Consider the following 25,596-nt stretch of genomic DNA (forward strand, 5'->3'; position numbering starts at 1 on the left):
GGCAAAAGGTAGTTTAAAAAGTGCATAAAATGGAAAAGCGAAAAAAACACATTCACCATATGAAATACGAAGTGAGAAAGTGCTCTCTAATCGCAAATGAAAAGTTAAAAGAAATGTACTCATTAGAAAGACGAAATAAAAGGAGATCTACACAGTAACATTAGCAACATTACGGTTGGCTTTGTGGCTGTGACAAAACACCTACTTGTATCTGAAAAATCTGCTTAATTTTATTGGAAAGGCAGAGAGATGGTAGGAGAGAGAGGAGAGAGAGGAGAGGAGAGGGAGAGGGGATATGTTTTAGCCCCACAAGGATACGATGGCCAACGATGGGTCAGGCCAAAGCCAGGATTTAAGAACTCCGGGGTCTCCTGTGTGGATGCTAGGGGCCCAAGCCCCACCCACTGCCTCCCAGGCACATTAGCAAGAAAGGAGATCAGAAGCAGAGGAGCACAGAACGGAACTGACACTCTGATAAGAGCCATAAACCACAGACAAAAGCGGCAATTTAACACCCGTGTCACACAAAAACACACGGAGAGAAGAAGTTGCTTTATTCCCTGTTTCTTCCCAATAATACCGTGGGCATGCGTGGTTTTGGTAATCAGGAAAAAAAATTACTAATTTGGACTCTTTTATGTAATGCTATGAAGCATGGCATTATTCTACTCAAGACAAAAGTCGTTATTTCCCCAGAATGCACTTGTGCTTAACATTAACAGGTTCAAATGCATTTCATAGCTTCTTGCATTTATAAATTATCTTATAAGGGGCTTTAAGGAATAACTTAAAAAGTAATCAAATATTTCTTGCAGAATCATGTGTTAAGACTCATTTTAATGCACAGCTGCTAAATACATAAAAAAATCCCAGCTAACTCTGCTGTTCTTTGTAGTTGACATGTAGATAAAAATACAATGACTTCCTTGGGCCCGGCGGCGTGGCCTAGCGGCTAAAGTCCTCGCCTTGAAAGCCCCGGGATCCCATATGGACACCGGTTCTAATCCCCGCAGCTCCACTTCCCATCCAGCTCCCTGCTTGTGGCCTGGGAAAGCAGTCCAGGACAGCCCAATGCATTGGGACCCTGCACCCGTGTGGGAGACCCGGAAGAGGTTCCTGGTTCCCGGCATCGGATTGGCGCGCACCGGCCCGTTGTGGCTCACTTGGGGAATGAAACATCAGATGGAAGATTTTCCTCTCTGTCTCTCCTCCTCTCTGTATATCTGGCTTTCCAAAAATAATAAAATCTTAAAAAAAAAAAAACAATGACTTCCAAATGCAACTACTGCTCCTAATACCATTGTAATTCAATTCTTTTCTTTGTATCTACATAACTTCACTGAAATGCAGCAACTATTAGGCACAGAGATTGATCTGTTGGCCTCAAAACAACACATATTACCTAATCTGTTAAATAAGCAGATCAAACAAATTATGCATGTGCAATGTTAAGATTTTTTTTTATTTTTTTAGAACACATGTAAGCAATAATAGTTTGTCAAATCTCTTTCCACCATTATTCAGTCAAATAGCACTTGCTGCCCCAGGCTGCCATGTATAATAACTACAGGAAAACACAGAGCCAGTGAATTACATATATTCAAAAATCCAAAGGAATCTGATAAAACTCAGAGCATAAACATGACATGCATTAATCTCAGATGATTCTTGCAAGTATAATTTCAGCAGTTCAATAATAAATGAGAACACCCTGACACTGAGTGAGACACAGCGAATGCTTGGCCGGTAGGACATTCTGTCCTACAGGCAGGATATGCATAGCTTTACTGTATTTGGAAAGTCACAGAAATAATTATAAAACAGAAACAAATTGTTCTTGTCTGTGTATCTCAGACAAGGCAAACTCGGGGTGCATACTTAATGCTGATTATATTAAAATGCATTTAGTATCAATGTACAGTAAATAAACTTATTGCGTTATTTACTTAGTTTAGGTGCCTTATCGTTGTCCCTCATGTAAACTTGAAAACAATTCTGCTTAGAAAAAAAAATGTTGACAACTTAAATGTTAATGGATGTCACTCAAATTTTTGCAATGGATATGTGCTTTAAAGTTTGCACAATCGGTTGGAAGAGGCTCACTGATAAACTTTATTCACATCATGTCCATCATGTCCATGGCTTCGCGTTCTCCCTGCTACTCTCCACTATCTTCGTATCCCATAAAACTAAAAAAGGAAAGAGTTGACACTGAGCAAAATCCATTCACTAAGATGTCCTACAAAAAAGTCTCCAGTTGATATTTCCATCCATCAGTGAATGATTCCAATCAGCGGACTCCACTATGACGAACCAACATCTTTAAGAACCAGGAGCCATACCCCATGCATATGATTCTTTACCTTTACCTGCATATATTGCTGAATTTTCTTTCTTTTTTTTAAAGATTTATTCATTTTATTACAGCCAGATATACAGAGAGGAGGAGAGACAGAGAGGAAGATCTTCCGTCCGATAATTCACTCCCCAAGTGAGCCGCAATGGACCAGTGCACGCCGATCCAATGCCGGGAACCTGGAACCTCTTCCAGGTCTCCCACACAGGTGCAGGGTCCCAATGCATTGGGCCGTCCTCAACTGCTTTCCCAGGCCACAAGCAGGGAGCTGGATGGGAAGTGGAGCTGCCGGGATTAGAACCGGCGTCCATATGGGATCCTGGGGCGTTTAAAGCGAGGACTTTAGCCGCTAGGCCACGCCGCTGGGCCCATATTGCTGAATTTTCACCACTACATAATCTTTCTTATGTAAATTGTGGTAGCCTGAGCTAGGATCTCCAAATTCAATCCATTCAATCCATAGGGTGACCAGAACTCCACCATTCACAATGTCACCAGCTACCTCCCAGGATGTGGGCTACCAGAAGGGTGATCCTGGAGTTAAGCTGGGACCTAAGCCCAGGAGCTGAAGGATGTGGGGGTCACAACTGGCCTCTCAGCAGCTAAGTCAAGGGCTGGTCCAATTTCTTACTCTATTGCTTTACACCTGTTTCATGGATGCGATTTAAAACTGAGCCCTATGACTTTTATAATATAGTAATGTTGACATCATCATTGTGTTGCTTATATGCCATATTTCCAGCAGCTCTAGTTCTGATCCAGCTTACTGTTAATATGCCAGGAGAGTCAGTGGGTAAGGAGCTCCCTGGTCTCCAGCCACCCATGGAGAAGACCTGGATGGAGTTTGGGGCTCCTGGCTCCTGGTTTGTCCTGGTCCAATTCCAGCAACTGCATCCATTTGAAGGGTGAACCAGAAAAATCAAAATCTCTGTGTGTTTATTTTATCTGAAAAGTTAACAGAGCTAGGAAGAGATAAACACTAAAGAAAATGTATCAATTATTGCTGATTTTAAAGTTTTTTTTTTTAAGTCCCAGTGATAGTTGCAGTATTAAATCAAAATGGGAATATAGAACACGCCTTGCAGCATACATTATAGTCCCAAAGGAATAATTATAGACAGAATGCATGATATCGAAATATGTGAAGAGTCTATATTTGGGAAGAGTCTAATAATGGTACATGCTTTTAAAAAAAAGACTTATTTAATTTATTTGAAATGCAGAGTAACAGAGGGTGAAGGAGATGGAGAAAGAGAGAAGGCATCCCCCAGTGGTCACAGTCGGGCCAGGTCAGGCAGAAGCCATATATCAGAAGCCATGCAGGTGACAGGCTCCCACGTGCTGAGGTCATCTTCCATTAATCCTTGCCTCCTCAGTTACAATAGGGAATATGGTTCAGTGCTGGAGCAGCTGGGACTGGAACCATGGCTGTGAGATAGGACACTAATATCGAAGTGGGCTGCTGCTCAACCCACTGAACACAATGTTGGCCCCAAAGAATATTTTTTCTCTAGAGACCAGGAAGAACATGAAGAGTACTCTGTGATTTTAGAGTCTGCAGGCCCCATATAGTTCTTTCTTTTTTTTTTATTAATTATTTTGCATTATGTGACAGTTTATGTGACACCCCTCCCCACGCTCCTCCCCCCTGGTGGGTTCCTCCACCTTGTTGCAGTATTACAGTTCAAATTCAATCAAGATTCTTTCTTTGCAAACATATACCAAGCAGAGTCCAGCTACTTATTGTCCAGATGGGTTGAATAGTTTCTTGGGGAGACCATTTCTGGTCTAAAGTTAGAGCTGGTAGAATATCATCCCAGTCAATTAAGAGTCCCACTATAACATCAACAGCAATTTGCAACATTATGGAATATAGTTCTCTCCATAGAAACCATGGGATACTATCTACTGTATCATTCCAAATATTTAAATGGAAACCAAATCGGAAATGAATGTAAGTTTTGATATTATGGTGGATGATATCTTTTGAAAAGATTGTCAGGGCAAAAATGCTTTAAAAAAAAAAAAGAACTTTGCAAGGTGTACAGATAATTATATTCTTTGGATATCTCAGGGGAAGATGGGCTAATTCACTCAACTAACACCTTTATCAAAGATCAAACTCTAAGACTGAAGACGTCTATCATAAATGCCACCCACATAAATTTCACACCAATCGCAAGCCAGTACTTAAAGTGTCTTTGCAAGAGGAGCATGTATCTAATGTTGCAAGTCATTAAAAACACATTAGGCTGAGATGCTTCTGAAAGCGGGCTCTAGGGCACGGCGCAATAGCGCAGTGGTTAAAGTCCTCACCTTGCACGCGCCGGGATCCCATATCGTCGCTGGTTCTAATCCTGGTGGCACTGCTTCCCACCCAGCTCCCGGCTGGTGGCCTGGGAAAGCAGTTGAGGATGGCCCTGCACCCACGTGGGAGACCTGGAAGAGGCTCCTGGCTCTGGCTTCGGATTGGCTCACCTCCAACCCGTTGTGGTCATTTGGGGAGTGAATCATTGGATGGAAGATCTTCCTCTCTGTCTCTCCTCCTCTCCGTATGTCTGCCTTCCCAATAAAAATAAATAGATCTTAAAAAAATAAAAAGCGACCTCTAAAAACACGTAGCAGTATTCCTAGAAGAAATTGAATCTAATTGAATATTTTCTTAATTTTACATTGCTTTTCTGCTGAATTAAGGTACTTGAAATTTATACAGCTACACAGTTTATTTTGCCTACTGGAAAAAATCATTGTTACTCCAACAATCATCACTGACAAATCTGGGTGGGTAACACACAAAAATTAAATATGAGCATGGAAACCAGAAGGAGATATTATGTCACCCCTCTTGGAATGGCTATTATTGAAGAGACTATTAAGAAATGTTGGCGGGCCCAGCGGCGTGGCCTAGCGGCTAAAGTCCTCGCCTTGAAAGCCCCGGGATGCCATATGGGTACCGGTTCTAATCCCGGCAGCTCCACTTCCCATCCAGCTCCCTGCTTGTGGCCTGGGAAAGCAGTCGAGGACGGCCCAATGCATTGGGACCCTGCACCCGTGTGGGAGACCTGGAAGAGGTTCCAGGTTCCCGGCATTGGATCGGCGTGCACTGGTCCGTTGCGGCTCACTTGGGGAGTGAATTATCGGACGGAAGATCTTCCTCTCTGTCTCTCCTCCTCTGTGTATGTCTGGCTGTAATAAAATGAATAAATCTTTAAAAAAAAAAAGAAAGAAATGTTGGCAAGGATATGGAGAACAATATGGAAGTTCCTTAGAAATGGAAAATGGCCTCTATCCTACGGCCCAAGTTTCTTGCATATAGATACATATTCAAGGCAATGGAATCAAGGTAAGGAGTTACAAATCTGTAACTCCACGCATACAGCAGCCTTCCTTGCAATACTCAAAGCAGATAAGCAACTACGGTGTTCCTCAACAGATGAACGCATGGTGGCATGGTATTCCGTTTTTATGACTGAACTTTTATAATCGAATTTTGTCATTTGCTAAAAAAAAAAAAAAACCAAAGTGGAATTCAGGGACATTATACCAAACAATGTAAGTCAGACACAGGGAGCTATTACACCTTTTCATTAATATGTAAGCTTGAGAGTCAACCCTGAATATAGAATTGTGATTAGGATAAAAAAAAGGTAAGACAGCCTGCTGGGCAGGTCCCAAAACACAGTAAGGAGGGAAGAACACGTTCTCTTGTGTCCCAGCCCGGCGTGGTGACAATGATCCATCAACTATGTTGTAAAGCACCCGAAGAGGAATTCGAAACATAAGGAAATTAGAACGGAACCAGAAGCGCTAATGACCCTGATTTGATCTGTACTCACTGTACACTAAATCCACTAAAGTTCCCTTTCCTTCTCTGAAAGTCATTAATACAGGGCCCGGCGGCATGGCCTAGCGGCTAAAGTCCTCCCCTTGAAAGCCCCGGGATCCCATATGGGCGCTGGATCTAATCCCGGCAGCTCCACTTCCCATCCAGCTCCCTGCTTGTGGCCTGGGAAAGTAGTTGAGGACGGCCCAATGCATTGGGACCCTGCACCCGCGTGGGAGACCTGAAAGAGGTTCCAGGTTCCCGGCTTCGGATCGGCGCGCACCGGCTTGTTGCAGCTTACTTGGGGAGTGAATCATCGGACGGAAGATCTTCCTCTCTGTCTCTCCTCTCTATATATCTGACTCTGTAATAAAATAAATCTTTAAAAAAAAAAAAAGAAAGTCATTAATACAATAATAGCCTATTCCACCATGAATTCTCGTGAGTTTTAAACACTCTACTATATATACAATATTTTCCATTCATTATAAAATAAGTGTTTACCCTTCTCATCCAGTCTAAACACACTCACTGACCATGATTAAATTGTTTCTGATGCACAAAGAACACGGTCTAGGCCAGAGGTTACATACGGGGCATTAATGTTCTACCGCTATGACATCATATCCCTGAAGATCCAGCCTAGGTCAACACCAGAACCTGAACTAAAGGCTGCATAGCATAAAATAGATTTTCCTCCCATGCTAGAAAAGAAACCTGGATTTTGATACATTATTTAGTAATCAGAATCCATTTCCTGGCTATTTGATTTAAATTCTCCTTGCTTCACTCGAGAAACACATTTATTTCCAGGAAATAAAACGAAACCATGAAAGATTAGGCTTTTAAAAAGACATTTAGACGGGACATATGATAGAATTAAGTTGAATGCAGACAAGACTTGGCTAGAAAGGAACATAAATAACAATGTCGCAGGCAAGGGAATCAGCAGTCCAGACGCACATCCAAAGCAGGTCAGATTTTCAAGAGCATCGATAAAATAGAATGCAGCCAATAACAACTCAATTTGATGACCTGGGAATTCTAGGTTGAATTACTTCATGTGCAGCTTCTTCAGAAACACAGATCTTAGATTGGGTTAATAATCTAATTTCCTTTGCTTACTTGGAGATGAAGAAAAAAGGTCTCCTAGGGAATATGATTCACTAATTCGCATGGAACTTAAGGACTTCTTGGGATAGATGTTTCTAGAAAAACATAAACAAATTGTCCCAACAGTAATCGAAGCAAAGGAGAACTTGTCCACAGGGTTTTCATATAGTTGTTATCAATAGATGTCTTTTTATCTTGATTTGTTCTTTAAAAATCAAAAAATACCTGAAATTCCAGTTGCTTTCTGCATGCTCTCATATTTTTTTTTCTAACTGGATTTGAAAATGCAAAAGGGGGATTTTGACGTTGTACATGTATTATCTTGAGTTTCTCACCAACACAAAGTTATGTCGGTAGAGAAATCAAACAAGATAAAATAAAATAAAACAGGGAGTGCTGTTGCAGTGCCTATACCGCCAGTACTCCATGACAGAGCCCGGGTTCAGATCTCAGCAACTCCATGTCCAACTGAGCTCCCCACTAAAATGGCTGGGAAAGCATTGGAGAATGACTCACGGGTGGGAGCATCACTCAGACAGACTGAGATGGAGTTCCTGGCTCGCAGTTTCCACTCAGCTTGGCTGATCATTGACGCCATTTTAGGAATGACCAAGTCTATGAAAAAGTCAGTCTCTCTCTCTCTCTCTCTCTCTCTCTATCTATCTATCTTTCTCTGCCTTTCCAATAAATAAAAACCAAATCTTGCATGGTCACTAATTCTTCAACATGAGTTGGTTTGGGACCTACGGGAAAGGACATTGTCTGGTTTTGCTTTGCTTTGGTTTGGTTTTTGCGTGAGCTAGAGAGGCAGACTGAGAAAAACAGCAAGGACAAACAAGCCATCCGCTGTCATGCCACAAATGCTTGCAACGTCCAGGGCCAGAGCTGGGAGCAAAGATCCGGGTCTCCTACAATCATTGGGGCCATGACCCTGCCCTTCGGGGTCTGCACTGGCAGGAAGCTGAGACGGAAACCAGGTGCTTAGATACGCAGGTGAATGTTGGCACAGACGACATGCTCATGCCCGCACACCTGCTGTGATGTCTCCCCTAGCCTCAGTGACGTCCCTGTCCCCGGATGTGACGAGAGCAAGGGACAGAAGGCACAAGCTGGGGCAATGATCTCCCAGAGTCACTGTCATCCTCCGAGCGTCATCAAATACAGATGTTTATTTTAAAATATAATCATCCTGAGACCAGTACAGTGTCTCAGGTTCGTTTCTCGTCTTGCTAATGCCAACATCCCACATGGGCTGTTCGGGTCCCAGCTGCTCCACTTCCCATATAGCTTCCTGCCTATGGTCTGTGAAGGCAGCAGACGGCAGCTCAGGTACTTGGGGCCCTGAATCCAAGTGGGAGACACAGAACAAACTCCAGGCTCCTGGCTTCAGATACGTTCAGCTTCCGTTGTTGCAGCCATTTACGGAGTGAACCAGTGGATGGAAGATCTCCCTCTGTCTCTCCTTCGCTCTGTAAATCTGCTTTTCCAATACTAATAAATGAATTTTTTTTAACTAACGGTCCATGGAAAAAGCTAACTGTTGAGATTCCCTCTGTTAAATTTGTTTCCAAGCAATTCTGAGGTAGAAGACGCATGGCTTTTACTAAGCCTGCAAGAGTTTCCTATTGACTTTGCTTAGAAAGCATCACGTAAGGATATAAACACATCCACGCGAACACCTGCAAATGATACTAGCATTAACATATGCAGATTCCAACATCCATGATCTACAATTAGTCCATATTATGGTGGAGTAGAGGAGTGACTGTCAGCTATTAAGTTACAAAAAGAACTAAGTTCTGGTGTTTTCTTGCATGGTAGATAAACTAGAAACCACAGTAATGCTCCGTGCATTTCAAAGACGATAAAAGAATTTTAATCTTTTCACGTCAAAAAATGATAAATGTTTCCAGAGATAGTTGCTTATGCTAATTGAAACATTGCCCAACGTATGTGTGTACTGGAACACCACACAATACCCCATAAATGTTAACAATTGTTATATGTCAATCAAAGATAAAATATTTTGAATACTCAACCGAATAGGTAATTACAGCTTGACAGCCTGACAATAGAGTCTCTAGCTCTGTCTAAACCCGCCATGTCATGATGCACTTACAAAACAAGAATATTAAACTGGGAACTGTTACTAAAGGACTCGACTCCTGTAATCACGTGGATGAAAATGATGAGAGGGGACAGTGAGGAGGAAAAATGGGGAACCCCTACGTCTGCAAAACTGTATCAGGAAAATAAGAACGACAACAAAACATTTAACAGGAAAAGAGATAAAACTCATATTCCACGCCTCAATTTCCCAAACATTTGATAGTGCAAACAAGATTTGTGCATCTGTGCAAGAATGTAACTTAGCACAGCACTAAAGCCAGAGTTGGCACTGCAAGTTCCTTCATGCAGCCGCAGGAAAGAGCTCCATTGACGCCCCATGAAAGCCACGGAAAGCTTACAGAGCAGGGCATTCTTTGAATTCTCCTTTGAAAAATACTTAGCATGTTACTGGAAAAACTATAAGATATGATGATGTACTTTGGAGGGGTGAATGATGTTAACATTAGCTATTGCAGGTGAAGTAGATACAAGGAGGATTATCTTAAATTTCTAGTAAGATCTTCTATCCTTCCAAGAAAATCGTGGTTCACCAAATAATTTTGTTTCCTTACACGCGCATTTCTAAATTTCAAGAGGAAATTTGGTTCAAAAGACAACACACATAATTTTATCATGCAACTCTGCGGGAACATTAATTCTGTTGTTTATTTCAGTTACTGCTTTGGCTAAATCTGTCTGTCAATATTTCTTTTATAGTCACAAGGTGGATATATATAGTATTACGCTATGCACAAGGACACAGGTATAATAACATGCCCTTGACCAATTGTCTTAAATCAGAGTTCTTTCAAGAGTTTCAACCTGATAACTCAACCCAAACGAATACACTTGTGACTAGTAAAATGTTGAGTCTACAGGGATAATTAGTCACATCCAAATACTTCTTTGACCGTCAGTTAGGCCATGCGTCATCCTTACAATGAACAAACGCAAGAGATTACAGCACCGTCCTACAAGTGTGAAGCTGGTAACAGGAACACAACGCAAAGAGAACAGGAGATCGCAGTGTGAAGCCTGATTCCAACAACAGTAAACACTTTTCTTCTTTAGTTTTGATTTAATTATATTATGAAAGCCACTCCTCCATGCTATGCCACTTAAATGTGACCCTCCGCTTAACATTTGCACTTTCCGTTAAACATGAGCATTCTGAGAATCCCATCCTGATCCATCCAAAAGCATCATTCAACTATTTCTTCTAATGACACATACAGGTGTGAAGTTGACTATACAACAGGGGGAGTTTGTCACACCCAAAGGTACTCAAATTCACTTTGTTAACATCGTTTAATCCAGCAAAATCTATTCATGTCCGTGGCTGAATCTAGCCTTGCGGGTTAATGTAATTTCACACTTCCTTGAAAAACTTCAGCAACTGATGTTCAAATTCTACTCATCAGCTAAACATAAAACTCTATTTGAGCTTGCTCTCCCAAGCAACCGAACTAAATATTTAGCTGTCTGCCAAATCTCATGGATACCCTTTAACAAGTTTCTGTTATGAATGTTCTTGACTTTGAACAATTTTTGTCTGAGACACTGCAGGTTCTACACATCTCCAATTATATACATATTTCTTCGCTTATTTTCCTCCATTACCTTTTTTAAAGATCACCTCTAATCCACACACTTTTACTTCATCTTTGTAAACATATGCGTTCGTTCACAATTCTGCGTTTTGCCATCTTTGGGTTTACTCCCATATGATCACAACGGCCAAGGGTGAGCCGGCTGAAAGCCAGGGACCAGGAGTATCACCTCCGTCCCCCACATGGGCTCAGGAGCCAAAACACTTGCACCATCGCTTACTGCTGTTGCAGGTGCCATATTAAAAGTAGAAAACAAATTATCTTCCAGCTGTTTGCCAATTCTCCAAGATTGTTCTTGAACTATTCCCAAACTGGAAAATAAGATTTTGCTAGCAGGATTTACAGTTTATCTCAATTCAGGCTGAGATCGGACGTAAGAAATTGCAGCCTCCTTATTTTTTTTTGAGCATCTCACAGGTAGAATTCCACATGGCCACGTTATTTTCTCTTGACAAGTTCCTGCTTTTCCGAAGCACAGACGGCCACGTCATCAGTTTTGATTCTCTAGCTGATGTAACTAACAGGAAATAAAACGCACAATCAATTCTTTGGGTGGAACAGTAATGCATTTCCAAGTACCTAGCAGAACCAAGGTAGATGGTGTTGCCTAGGTGATTTTATGGCTCTTGCTGAAACATTTGAATTTGTTTTTTCACACAACGTTAGCTCTAATTCAAGGTTAAAACGGGAGACACACAGATTGAAGGCTAAGTGATTATAAGAAACATGCTTTACAATCTCTTGACCACAAAAACAGTTTGTGCAAAAGAAATCTCACATACTGATCATAAAAGTAGACCGTTGAGCACTTTATTCAGGAAAGTGTTAAGCCTTTGTCTACCATGCGAATTAAATGGTGTAATAATTTTAGTTTAATGCTGAGAAGCCCTTCAGAAAATAATTACTCTACACATTGGTGAATCCAGGGAAATGTAGTCTGGGCATCCCAATAAGTGATTTTGCAATATGCTTCAGAAAGTATGAAAAATATTCAAAATCTTTCATCTCCTATTCCTACTTTGGGAATCTATATTAAAAATAAATTCAGAATTTTTGGAGAAAAATTTTCAGGCAATGAAATGTCTATGGATTTCCAAATGAAAAAAAAAGATGAATAGAACGTTGTTCTATAAACTCAAAAAATGATTTGACAACCGCTTCAATGCTTATGAAATTTTTATACCATGGAATAATATGGTGACATAAGGAATAACAAAGCAAACAAATGCTCGTGAGAAAACCCTGAACAGGCAACAGAATAGCAAGACCATTACAGCAGGTAGGACAGTAATTGATTTTTTTCTTCTATCTACTAAACTTTGTAATATTATTGCACTTTATTACATGTAAACACAAAGGTGTTTATTTTTACTAGAATCTAAGAACACGCGAAACAAAAATGAGTTCTGAGGATAACCTGTTCTAATGTATTACATATTAAACTAGATAAAAGTAGTTTGAATTTAAAACTATTCATACACTTTTGGTGAATATAAATTAAAGTGGAGGGCCCCACGGTGTGGCCTAGCGGCTAAAAGTCCTCGCCTTGAACGCCCCGGGATCCCATACAGGAGCCGGTTCTAATCCCGGCAGCTCCACTTCCCATCCAGCTCCCTGCTTGTGGCCTGGGGAAGCAGTTGAGGACGGCCCAAAGCCTTGGGACTCTGCACCCGTGTGGGAGACCCAGAAGAAGGTCCTGGCTCCTGGCTTCGGATTGGCTCAGCTCCAGCCGTTGTGGCTGGTTGGGAAGTGAACAATCAGACAGAAGATCTTCCTCTCTGTCTTTCCTCCTCTCTGTATACCTGCCTTTCCAATAAAAACAATTAAATCTTTAAAGAAAAAAAGCTTAATAAAAAAAGTCAACCAACTTTTATATCAAATAAAAACACGTATCAACTTAGAAAAACAAACGTGACTTAAGTCAATCGTTCTATTACATTCTAAGTCATAAAATATAACTTCTTAAGGTTAGCTTAGAATAAAATACATGTATTACAATACTGGTAGGCAACTCTTAAACGGAGCATTGCATAAAATCACTTTGCATAAAATCAATGTTATGATTTAGATGTTTAATAACAGTTGCAAACCGTGAATAACCGGGCAGGTTGATGCAGCGTGGTGCTGTGGCACAGCGGGGCAAGCCTCCACTGGAGACATTTGCGTCACATCTAGTGGTGCCAATCTGGGTTCCAGCTATTGCATTCTCAAGCCAGCAGGGGCCGTAACCAATGTGGGAGAGACCAGGATGGAACTGCAGGCAGCCTACTGGAGGGCCAGGCCCAGCATTTGGAGAGTAAACTAGTGAATGAAGATTCATTTTCTCTCTCTCTCTCTCTCTCTTTCTCTCTCCTTCTTCTTCTTCTCCATCCCTTCCTCAGTCTCTGTTACTCTACTTTCAAATAAAATACTTTAAAACCTAAAATGACATTTGTATTCGTGATAAAAGTTAATGTAAGCAAAACCATCCACACTTGGGGAAGAAACACAATTTCAAACAAATGTCTTCATCCACGAAATCAACAAATCAATTATTTCATTCACAGTGGAACTGAAGGAATTAAATTAAAGAAGTGTACTGTCTTCATAATACGCAGGCAAATGTATTGCTCAAGAAATCGTGTTATTTATACTCTGGTATAATGTGAAAAATGATGACATTTCAGAAAAGTTGTATTTATAATTTTTTTTTTAAATGTTTGAAGACAAGTCCTGCTTGATGTATGTGTCTGGATTTCTATTTTCCTCTTAAGTACTTGGAAGAAAATTCTACGAAACAGTATAGAAACCATTTTAGATTCGGGTAAAAACAAACACGTGAACAACACAATTTTAGTACAGTTACTCTTTCTTAGACACTGATAAATCCTCAGCTATAAAGGAAATATCTAAAAAGCAGGCTTTGTAAAAAAAATTTTTTGAGGAGATAATTGTGTGCAGAAAGCTCATGCAAAACACAATTAAAAGATGTTTATTTTGATGCAACAAACACTGATCCCAACCCAGTCACTGCAGACATCTGAGGAATGAATCAGAGAATGAAAGTTTTGCTTGGAAATCTCCTACCACTTTGCTTTTTCTCCTTTTTAAAATTTTAGATGATTTTTCCATAGTTGATCAGAGCAGGAAGGATTTAGGGTTAGGCAGAAGTGGGTGTGATCACTCTGTCCAAACTTTCTATTTCTTCTTCCTATTTCTGGGGGGAGAGGGGAGATAGGCCCAACCTCCCAACCATTCCAGTCCCCAAGGATAGGGAGAGGCCACCTGATAGCGACCCAGAGCCCCAATGCTGCATGTTCTGAAGGTTCTGCCCAGGTGGCTGTGATAGTTTCAAAATGCTGTCAATCTCGCTGACCCATGGATGAAGAATCCCTTCCAATATCCATAGGTTGACACCATCGATCTTATAGACTCCAATTGCCCACCTATTTGCTGTCATTGTTTGACTGCAGTAGTTTCCGTTTGTTGTGTTCTCCATTCTCTACTATAGTACTAGATGTCCTCTGCAGGCTCAATGGGCTACTATGCCCTCCATCTGCACCATGGTCTGCTGCCCAGTACTCCAGCCTATACACGGGGGAGGAACAGTTCTCCTTGGTGGACTCATGGACCTGATCCAGGCAACCTGAGTCATGCCAAATCCCCGACTCTGTGGCTCACAGATCCAGCAACCGCCTCACAGGTGGCCCCAGGACCCCAGACCATGTGACCTTGCACTGGTTGGACCCCCGAGCCTGGGGCTCATGGGCCAGAGACCCACTACACAGGTGGGCCCTAGTACCTGGCAGAGGAGACCCAGGGCACGGCTGTACCCACCACCCCTGAGGCTCATGGGTTCACATCTACTGCACAGGTTGGCCCAAGGCCCCGGGCAAGGTGACCAGGGCCTGCTGGACCCCCAACCCCAGGGATCACAGACCCAGCCCCCACTACACAGGTGGGCTCAGTAACCTCGACCAGGAGAACCAGGCTCTTTCGGGTTCCGCACTCCTGGGGCTCACAGATCCAGCAATCACTGCTCAAATGGGCCCAAGGGCCCCTCCGTCGCTGGCGCTCATACACCCTACACCCACCTGCCCCATACTGGCATGGCTCATCTTTCCTCGGTATCCACCAGTGGGAGCTTCAGCAGCCTCCTGTCCTGGCTCGAGTGTGAACTGGCTGGTGATGTGGCGCAACTCAATCCCTCCTGCACCCCACCCTGGTTCTTGAACCTGCCAGTGGATGTCAAGAACTGGCCCGGCCTGACCCATCCCCTGACCTGACCTGCAGATATGCCGTCGGGTACTGTAACCTGCTCTGGTTTGGTTGCCTTGGTTCTTGCACTTACTTCCAGGGACTGAAACCGGACAACGGAGTTCACCGGACTCCTCTATCTGGTCTCTTCCCAGTGGCACAACTTTGGCACATACTGGTGGGTCCCTAGCCCAGGTTGACTCTGTCGACCTGTGGTCCTGGCACGAACAGCATCCCTGCCCAATGTTTTCTGGTTCTTACTGCTGGGGGTTGCAGCCCAGCCACACCTGGTCCGTGCCTAGACACAGCTCTCACGTACTTCAGCAGGAGCCAAAACCTAGCCCAGCGCATTCTACACCTTTCCCTGATGAGCACCAGGGAGTGCTGGAGCCTAGCCCAGCCAGGCCCTCCGCAGACCCAGGACACAACCGTGCCAAGGCATACTGAAGCCGTGTTCAACCCGGCACAATGCTCCAGTTTTGGCTCTTGCATTCACCAGTGTTGATTCCAACCCAGTCGGTGAGTCCCCTTAGCTCTCCAACCAGGCCTGTCCCCAGCCACGGTTCTTGCAGGTGCCAATGGAGGCTGCTATTCCACAGGAGTGAGCCCACATGTGCCCGTGCACTTTCTACCCCCAGGCCTGATCCACTCACATATTCGTCTGCTTCACGGCCCAGCCTCACAGTGCCTGATCCCTTTTCTGATATTCTCTGGTGGGTTCCATGCGGCACCCTCAGGTAGCGTGGCCTTGCCCGTGCATTTCCACAGCTGCAGCCACACAGCTGGAACACCTGTGCCCTCCGCGGGGACTCGTCTAAACTCCGCCCACCAACATGGCGGCGGAGGGCGGAGCCAGAGTCCTGAGCATGCTCAGAGCCAACGGGCTCCACCCATAGCATGGCTGATTGGAAGGGGGACCGTTCTCAGGCCTGGGGCTTGAACTATCTCAGGATTTGCCCACAGCCTGGCAGTGGTGGACAGAGCTGGGATCCCAAGCCTGGCCCTGCCCAGACTGCCCCAGCTGCAGCTACGGGGCTGGAGTCTCAGACACCTGCACCTCTGCCAAGACACCCCTGAACTCCTGATCTCCTACCTCTTGCTCTCTGCTTTTCGAATCAGTACAGTAACAAAGAATTAAAAAAAAACATGCAAGCATTTTACTCCGTAAATTGAAAAATGTTTCCAGCGTTAGCAATTAAAATTACGCGCGAGGTAATTTTCACTTATCTAAATCAGAGGGAACTAAAACGTTCGATGTTCTGGCAAATTGGAATTTGCACACTCATCAGTCACTTCGAAATTTTAAAGATGCCTTATGGAAAAATGACTGCGCTTCACACATTGCACCACGTGGACCAGCTGCTGCACAGTTTCTAGGGTATCCTTCGCATTACAGCTGAAATAGACGGTTGAACCTGACCTGTACAGTTCAAGCAATCATTGGCTGGGATGGTGAGATATGGTATAGTATAGTATGCTATGGGCAGGATTTAAAAGGGTGGGATCTGACATGCGTGTTCAGTGTTGCTAAGGGAATGCAGGGTAGTGAAGTGAAGGCAGTCTATTGAGGAATGAATAAATTACAGTGGGAGCCAGCTATACAAACATACGTGGCATTTCTAATTATGACAAGCCGGTAAGACACTGCTTTCAGGTGCTCTAAAACCCATCACAGTTTACTGTGCCTTAACCAGTTGCCTACACTTTTTAAGATTTATTATATATTTTTTTAAAAGGCAGAGTTGTGCCCAGCGTGATGACTCAGTGACTAAATCCTCACCTTGCAAGCACCATATGAGCACCAGTTGAATCCCTGGCTGCTCCACTTCCCATCCAGCTCCCTGCTTGTGGCCTGGGAGAGCAGTTGAGGATGGCCCAAAGCCTTGGGACTCTGCACCTGTGTGGGAGACCCAGAAGAAGCTCCTGGCGTCAGCTCAGATGAGCCACAGCCATTGCGGCTACTTAGGGAATAAAACCAGTGGAGGAAAGATCTTTCTCTCTGCCTCTCTTTCACTTTGTATATCTGATCTGCCTTTCTAATCAAGAGTTAGAGAGAGAGTGATCTTCCGTCCAGGGGTTCACTCCCCACGTGGCTGAAATGCCAGTGGATGGGCCAAGCATGCTTCTCGAGGCGTATTAGCAGAAAGCTGGCTAGCGAAGGAATGGACAGAACCATGTCAGTTACGCAGAAGGCAGCCACAGGGCAGGCTTCATGTCCACCTCTTTGGACAAACTCCATCTGCTAGTCGTGTTTGTTCTAGAACACTGATCATGCGAGGACACCAAAGCTGTTCCTGTCACGGAAAGTGAAATTGGCCATACTCACGTCAAGATCATCCTTTGCGTTGTAGTAGACCACTTCATTGCTCTGCACAGGAAAGAAAGGAAGAGCGCGTTAGAGGGAAAGCAAAAATACTGAAGCAGTGAATACGGTTGATATGTTATAAATAATCAACATCTCAAGAGTATTTTTTCCCAATAGATCTCAGAAAAATGCTTAGCCAGGATTATGCTGAGGGTATGTTTACACAGCATATCAGTGGCATTTAGAAGGCCAACACATCTACTATTGGGAACCATCTAGTGTCTGGGAACCATTCATCAGGAAAAAGTAAATTGATTGAATGAGCATATGAACTACATTAGACATATATGAATGTAGGCAATACAGATAACATACATGTAGGCACACATACATATCAAATAGCAAAGGTGAAATCTAAGCAGCATGGAAGACAGAGATCTTAACTCTTTTTTACGGCCAGAACTTGAAACTACTGATGTCCTGTGGAGACACAGATGTATGTGGTGTCAAAATGAGGATTGCAGAAGTGTGTGTCCAAAGTTACTTTATGAAATTCATTCCAAAACACACACAAGAGAATTCCTCAAGCCAAAAGTGAATAGATTATCTAACGCATGATTATTCTCATACACTCTCAAATGGGTGAATTAGCACTTTATCAGGAACTGATTTAGAGGAACACTTCTTACGTCAACACTGATGAAACACATCATAAATACCAGCATATTACGGTTATCAATTGTGTTCCAAAGGGAACATGGGAAAGAAAGAATAAAAGGAAAAAAAAAAAAACTACCATCAATTTAGAATTATTTTCTTTGAGCAACACAAAACTAATCCACCTGTCTGAGCTGCCTTCTCCTTGTCACTTCCTGAATCTATGTAGATACGCCAAGTTTCCAGATCTTCAAGTTGAATACTTAAGATACATTTATTTCTGTGCTACTTAAACATCCACTGATAGTTATTTTAAAAAATGCATTAAAATCAAATAAAAATCAGATATATTTTTTTTTTGGTCTTTTTGCTTTAAAACGTATCAATTAAGAGGTGGAATTGTGGATTTGAGAGTTTGGCAGCCACCTGCAATGCTGGTATCCCAGAGAGGCATAGGTGTGAGTCCTACCTACTCCGCGTTCAATCCAGCAATGTGCCAAGGAAAGCAGAAACTCTGGGCCCCTACACACCAACAAGAAAATTATTGGCTCTTGCCTTGTAAGCTGGTCCAACCCTAACCTTTGTGAACATTTGGGAACTAAACCAGAAGACAGAAGATCTTTCTCTCTCTCCATCACTCTACAATACTCTTCCAAATAAAGAAAATAATCTTTTTAAAAAAAAAAATCAAATACTACTGAAAAGCACAAAGAAGATTTCAACGTTCCATAGATTTAATAACTTCGAATATTTTTCCATATTGAACTGTTAGGTAAACATCCCATATCAAGATAGATGTTATTAGTGTCTCAACCGGGGTTTACTGAGATCAAATAATGTGAAATTCAAGACACAATCACAAAATGAGTAAAGACAAGCAATTATTGTATAACAAAACATACACAATACATAGTTTCTTTTCTATGCAGAAGTCAAAGTAAGAAAAATACATGGATGCATATTATTAGATATAAAGACAAATGCATTTTTAGAACAAAAAAATCTGGGGAAACATAGATTTAGTTGTTTTTTTTTTACTGAATTGTGTCTTAAAAGTCATTAATTGTTTGAAATATTAGTAGTTACCATGTAGGCAAAAGACTCCACGGTGCTTAAGTTTTGCAAAACAATAAACAAAAGTTAAACATTTCTTTTCCTGCAACACTTCACAGAGCTTGTAGACATTATAAATCTTTGAAAGCGTATCTTGCTTTCTTCCCAAATTTATTTACAACAGAAATCTGTCTTTGAGCAATAGACTATAAGGCTTAATATCTATAATACTAATCTTTACAGAGCTCTATGAAGACTGACCAAGCCAAAAAAGATAAATATTAAAATATGACTCATAATTCTGAGGGACACCCATGAGTTTGAATTCATTTCACTTAGCACTTTATTTATAAAGGACAACTTTAACGCGCAAAAATCTAATTCCTGAAGCATTTCCGTCACGATTTTGTAACAAAGTTAAAATACATAATCAAAGCTCATCACATTCGAAAAAACGATAGAATTTTCTGAATTCAGCTGAGACCCAAATCTAATTACTAGTTTATTGATCAAACCACCCAACTTAGCAATTTATACATAGGAGATGATCTTCAAGTTACAATCTGCATTCCAGCAAAAGTTCAAAAAAGAAAAAAAAAAACAAAACTGAGTTTATCTTCAGTTTTCATTTTCTGCCAGCCTCTCACAAGTATTTGCAAAACTGACATATTTAGGAAACAAGTACTTTCAGACAATCTAAGACGATCATTTTAAGATGGTCATTAATTGCTTATAGGTACACACTACTGTGCAAAGAAAGACACAAAATAAGCTAAACCTATCTACTTCTACTCTGAAGGTAAAATAATGGGTACAATTTAAATAAATAAATAAAATAGCCCGTGTGCGTGGGGTCACATTTGATTCACTGTTCTACAGTTTACCCAAAATTGATTCATCAAATTCCTTCCCATGTGTGACACAGGACTTATAACACCTAAACACTATTTATTCGACCAAAGATGAATAGTATCTAAACACTGTAGAAAGGGGGTACATCAACAAAATTCTTGCATTCACTCAAACTCAGTATTCTTGAAAGATCTATTTATTTATTTATTTGAAAGGCAGAACGAGAGAGGAGAACAAGGGAGAGAAGTGAGGGAGAGAGAAATCTTCCATTTGCTGTTCATACTCCAGATGGCCACACTAGGTGGGTCTGGCTGTGTCGAAAGCTGGGAGCCAGGAGTTTCAGCCCAGTCTTCCCACATGAGATCCTAAGTTTGTTGCTTTCCCAGGGTGTATCAGCAGGGAGCTGGATTAACTGTGGGGCCACAGAAATCTTAAGAGCTTCTGTATGGATGTCTTTGTCACTTGTCACAGGGTAGCTCAACACACAAGGACACAATGTTAGCCTCTCAAACTAAGCGTATTGATTCTATTAAGATAGACTGCGTAAAACAAAGGGGAAAAATGAGAATTTCCACACATCACCTTTTTTTTTTTTTATCATGGTACACTGTCATTTAGCTCTCCTTTCAGAAACTACATTTTGCTTTGAAAATTAATACTGAATATGCGTGCTCTAAAGTTTAGATTTTATACATCAGAACAGGACTTTTTGGATTTGACATAACATACAAGTGCCCTCGTGACTTTTTCGAATCAAACTGAAGAAAAGTATATTAGGTGTACAATCATATTGGTTGTCAATCATTGTACTCCTTTCTGTAACTGGGTATTTTATATTCCTATGCTTAAGCAGATCTTGCTTAATGTTCATTTATGACAAGGTCAGAAAAGAAAAATAAAATGCAAAAATATGACTTTTGGTAGGTGGCAACAAAAAGAGCACTGAACCAAGTTTATGTGCTTAGATAATAAGGTAACGAAGACGTTAGTGGAATGCGTATATCCCACAATTTAAAACTAGATTTATTCTCCCATGCCATAAAACTCACTTTTAAAAATGTGATACTGCTTGTGGCACAACAGTATGTTTTAATTTCACTTTCTATAAATATAGCTTATCTTCTTGAACCCCAAATTTTTCAGCGATACTGTGCCCATTTCCCATGGACTTGATTTCCTCTAACAGAAACAAACTCAGCCGGCCAATTTTCATAAGCATAAATTCATACAGAGCATCTGGATTTGATATAAATATCAATTGGCATTTAATCTGAACATCCAACCCACTGATAAGGCAAAATGGCATTTAAAACAATGCGAAGCATTCAACTATCATTTCATTTGTATAACTATTTGAAAACATGTTTCAAGACTCAGTCCATCGTGTTTTGCATAGAATACTGCCATGGTTTGTAATTCTTGTTTATTTTGTTGTAGAATTAGTCAGCTAAGAAATGAAGTGATTCTTTTTTTTCAAATCATAATTCAATGAGCCAGCGATTCTGTTCCAAATCACTTCGTTTACAGCTATCTTCTCCGCTCTGTAACATACCTGTAGCGATGCCAAACTAAATTAGTTTTCGCTAGAGGAATCTCAATAACTTACTAAAATACATCCACAAGCAGAATTAGGATAGAAAGCGATTCTCAGAAGTAAAGGAAAATTCACACCCAATCAAACAGGTTCTGTTTTGAGTTTTCCATAATGACGAATTTGAGCTAAAGTGGTTCTGCTAACAGAGTATCAGGAGAAATTTAGTTTAATGGTTAGAAAGAATTTTAAGCACTAACAGGGTGGAAATAAAAGGAAAGACAAAATCTCAACTGAACTCTGTTCCTTGACTTTGTTCCCATCTCGTTTAAATTTCATAGAGAGAGCTATTTTGGGGTCCCTCAGTTAACAGTGGGTCACCTCCTATTTACTCAGCAAGTACTTTGGTGACCTCTTGCACGGTAAATGCTGGAAAACAGAAAGATGAACATGTACAGCCTGACCTTGGAGAGCCAGTTCTCCAACTTCAACTCAAATATGGAAACAAACGGATGCAGCTGTACCAAGCACGTTGATCTGTAACAAATGAAAACCAACTCTCACTGAGGTTTGCATGGCATGATCACCCAAGCTCAATCGTCAGCTTTCTTTAAAAAAAAAAAAAATTGTGTGCATGGGCCTGGTGTGATGGCTCAGTGGCTAAATCCTTGTCTTGTGTGCACCAGGATCCCATATGGGCACCAGTTCACACCCTGGTTGCTTCTCTTCCCACCTGATTCTCTGTGACCTGGGAAAGCAGTAGAGGATAGCCCAAAGCCTTAGAACCCTAAACGCATGTGGGAGACCAGGAGGATCCCAACTCCTGGGTTCAGATTGACTGCAGCCACTTGGGGAGTGAACCAGCAGGTGGAATATCATTCTCTCTGTCTCTCCTTTACTGTGGAAATATGCTTTTCTAATAAAAATAAAAGAATCTTTTTTTAAAAAAAATTGTATGTGGTATGTACGTATATATTAAAGTCAGAAATACAGAACAAGACGAAGAGAAATAACGAGAACAAGATCAAGAGTGAGAGCATGTTGTGCACATGACGGAGGCAGAAAGAAAATATCTTCCCTTCTCTAGCCAGGAGAAAGTGGCTGTGATGGTCCAGGCTATCCAGGAGAAAGTGGCTGTGATGGTCCAGGCTATGCCAGGAGAAAGTGGCTGTGATGGCCTAGGCTATGCCAGGAGAAAGTGGCTGTGATGGTCCAGGCTATGCCAGGAGAAAGTGGCTGTGATGGTCCAGGCTATGCCAGGAGAAAGTGGCTGTGATGGCCTAGGCTATGCCAGGAGAAAGTGGCTGTGATGGTCCAGGCTATGCCAAGTCAAGGCTAGAAACCAGGAGCTTCATCTAGGTCTCCTACTTGAGTGGTAAAGGCCCAAATACTTGCATCATCTTTCTGGCATAATCCTGGTCTCATTATCGGGGAGCTGGATTGGAAGTGTAGCAACCAGAGGCACAAACTGGGGGGTCCACAAGGGATGCCAGCTTTCCCAACTATGTCACAATACTGGTTTCCCAAACTTAACAGTTTCCAAGTTCAGTGAGAATTAAGAATTTCAGAGAGTTGAGAAATTCCCACCATGGATCAGCTTCAATGTTTGTTCTGTTTAATCCCTTGCCTGTCACTCAAAATTGTCTCAGTCCCTTTTCCAGGAAAATATCAACCTCATTTACTACTTTAATTAAAGCTATGGCTCATAAGCTAATTAGCTTAGGCAGAAATGATAGAATGGGTTCATCCCATTTCTCTATTATGCTCAACCAAAATGTTTTAATGAAAATAATCAAACATGTCCACAGAAATCATTTCACCCTCAAAACATCCAACAGTTCAATGGATTTCAGTACATTATGCATAGCATGATGCAATCAAGCCAGCAATAGCCGCAAACTAGATTTGTGGATTAGTTGGGTCTTTAGAGAGCTATTTTTCATCATTTAAGTACCACCGGATGACAAGAACAAATTGTTTTGTTTCTGATATTTTACCAAGCAGTTTAGTTATTTATTATCTCCTTGAAGCAAATGTAGCCAAATGGTCTCTGCTAATATAATAGTGCTGCTTACTGAAATTGGAAACATCCCTTAGCAAGTTGAGAGACAGGTTACTTTCGTCTCCCAACATCTACTGGGCATCAAAAATTAAATCTTGGCCAAAGAGACCATTCTATCTAAGAAATCCTGGCAAACCTGCATCCTAAAATTGTGGATAGTGAATGACACTCCCTACTCGCTACTTTCTAATGAAACTTGCCCTTTGATGACTAGTTGATGCTAAACATCTGAGCCATATACGCAAAGCTTCCATGCGTAAATACAATGTTACCAGGATAAGAGTCAAATATTGAAATTAGGAATTGGGATAGAAAGTCAACAGTGAAATACAATCAGAATGCAGAGAGAAAAAAATCTAACATCCTGTCAAATTTCCTAATTCTCTTTTTCTTGGCCTTCCGCCAGCTCTGTACATGATCTACAGCTCTACATATTCTGGGAAATTGTAGTTTCTGTAATAGGAATTTATAAAAAAAAAAAAAAACCCATCTCTTGTTGTCATTTTTATTACATCTCAGTTACAAATAGGGAGTGAATTGCTTGACCGTTAACAGGACTCATTAATAAAAATGGATTGCATCATGAATAGCTGAGCCATTTGCAATTCAATTTTTTACTGCTATATCCAGAGCCATTTTTCTAGATACGTAAGGACTCAAGCAAGCATATACACATCACAATCAACTGAGTCCCACACAGCCACTGTGAACCTATGAAGTTGCGACAGGATGGTAGCACTGTGGGAATCAAATATCTCGAACATGCATGTGGGTGTTCGTTGCCAGGGTGGGGGGAGAGAAGGCAAGCAAATCTTTCCAAAATGAGAATCCTTGAAAAAGTCTTTTTTGATGTCATTGTATTTGTTTGTGATTTAGAATACACACAACTGCATTAAAAAATGAGTAATTGAGCATATAAAAAAGGGACAATAAAATAGGTAGAGACCACTCTGGAAGTAAGTGCGCCCAGATTTTTGGACTGAAGTCACCTGTAAAGTTGCATTTGTATTATGTGATGAGAGACGGACAGCAAACAACTGAATGGAAGAGCTGAGCACACACCAGTTTTGACAAGTATTATTTCATATGCAAAAAGAAAAAAAGCATACATACATATATAAAGAACTTATTTGTTAATTACATCCAGTATTACATGTTAACCAAACTGGCCATTTTGACTCCTCAATCAATGGGTTTTCTTGAAGTCACTTAATTCATGCAAAGTACGAATGTTCTTTAAACATTTCACAAAAAATTGAGTTTACAGGTAAACGTTCATTCACATGAAAGTCTTCTGAAATTTAAGCATCTTGTTTTCATGATATTATTCCCCAAGAATTTTTATAGATCCCTCATACTTCCTTCAAATATTCCATTCACAGATGAAATCTTACTAGGTGCTACTACTTTTCTTTATTTTAAAGATTTATTTATTTATTATTACAAAGTCAGATATACAGAAAGGAGGAGAGACAGAGAGGAAGATCTTCCGTCCGATGATTCACTCCCCAAGTGAGCGCAACGGCCGGTGCTGTGCCAATCCGAAGCTGGGAGCCAGGAACCTCTTCCGGGTCTCCCACGCAGGTGCAGGGTCCCAATGCATTGGGCCGTCCTCAACTGCTTTCCCAGGCCACAAGCAGGGAGCTGGATGGGAAGTGGAGCTGCCAGGATTAGAACCGGCGCCCACATGGGATCCCGTTGCGTTCAAGGCGAGGACTTTAGCCGCTAGGCCACGCCGCTGGGCCCTCTTTGTTTTGATTTTTGATAGGCAGATGGTGAGAAAAAGAGAGTTGGATCTTGCACCTGCTGATTCACTCTTCAAATGCTAGCCTCAGCAAGGGCTGGGCTGAGCAGAAGCCAACGGCCAAGAACTCAATTGGAGTCTCTTC

General features: G+C 41.5%; 1 protein-coding gene across 3 annotated transcripts in view; it reads right to left on the reverse strand.

Annotated features, from left to right (window-relative positions):
- Window positions 1-25,596, reverse strand: part of CACNA2D1 (calcium voltage-gated channel auxiliary subunit alpha2delta 1) — a 378,401-nt gene that overhangs the window by 128,212 nt on the left and 224,593 nt on the right. For all 3 annotated transcript variants that reach the window (XM_058657498.1, XM_058657497.1, XM_058657496.1), the window contains exon 5: window positions 17,574-17,615. In XM_058657498.1, the coding sequence (XP_058513481.1) occupies window positions 17,574-17,615 (42 nt within the window). The remainder of the gene's footprint in view (window positions 1-17,573; window positions 17,616-25,596) is intronic.

Source organism: Ochotona princeps, chromosome 32 (genome assembly GCF_030435755.1).
Source record: "Ochotona princeps isolate mOchPri1 chromosome 32, mOchPri1.hap1, whole genome shotgun sequence".
Lineage (NCBI taxonomy): Eukaryota > Metazoa > Chordata > Mammalia > Lagomorpha > Ochotonidae > Ochotona > Ochotona princeps.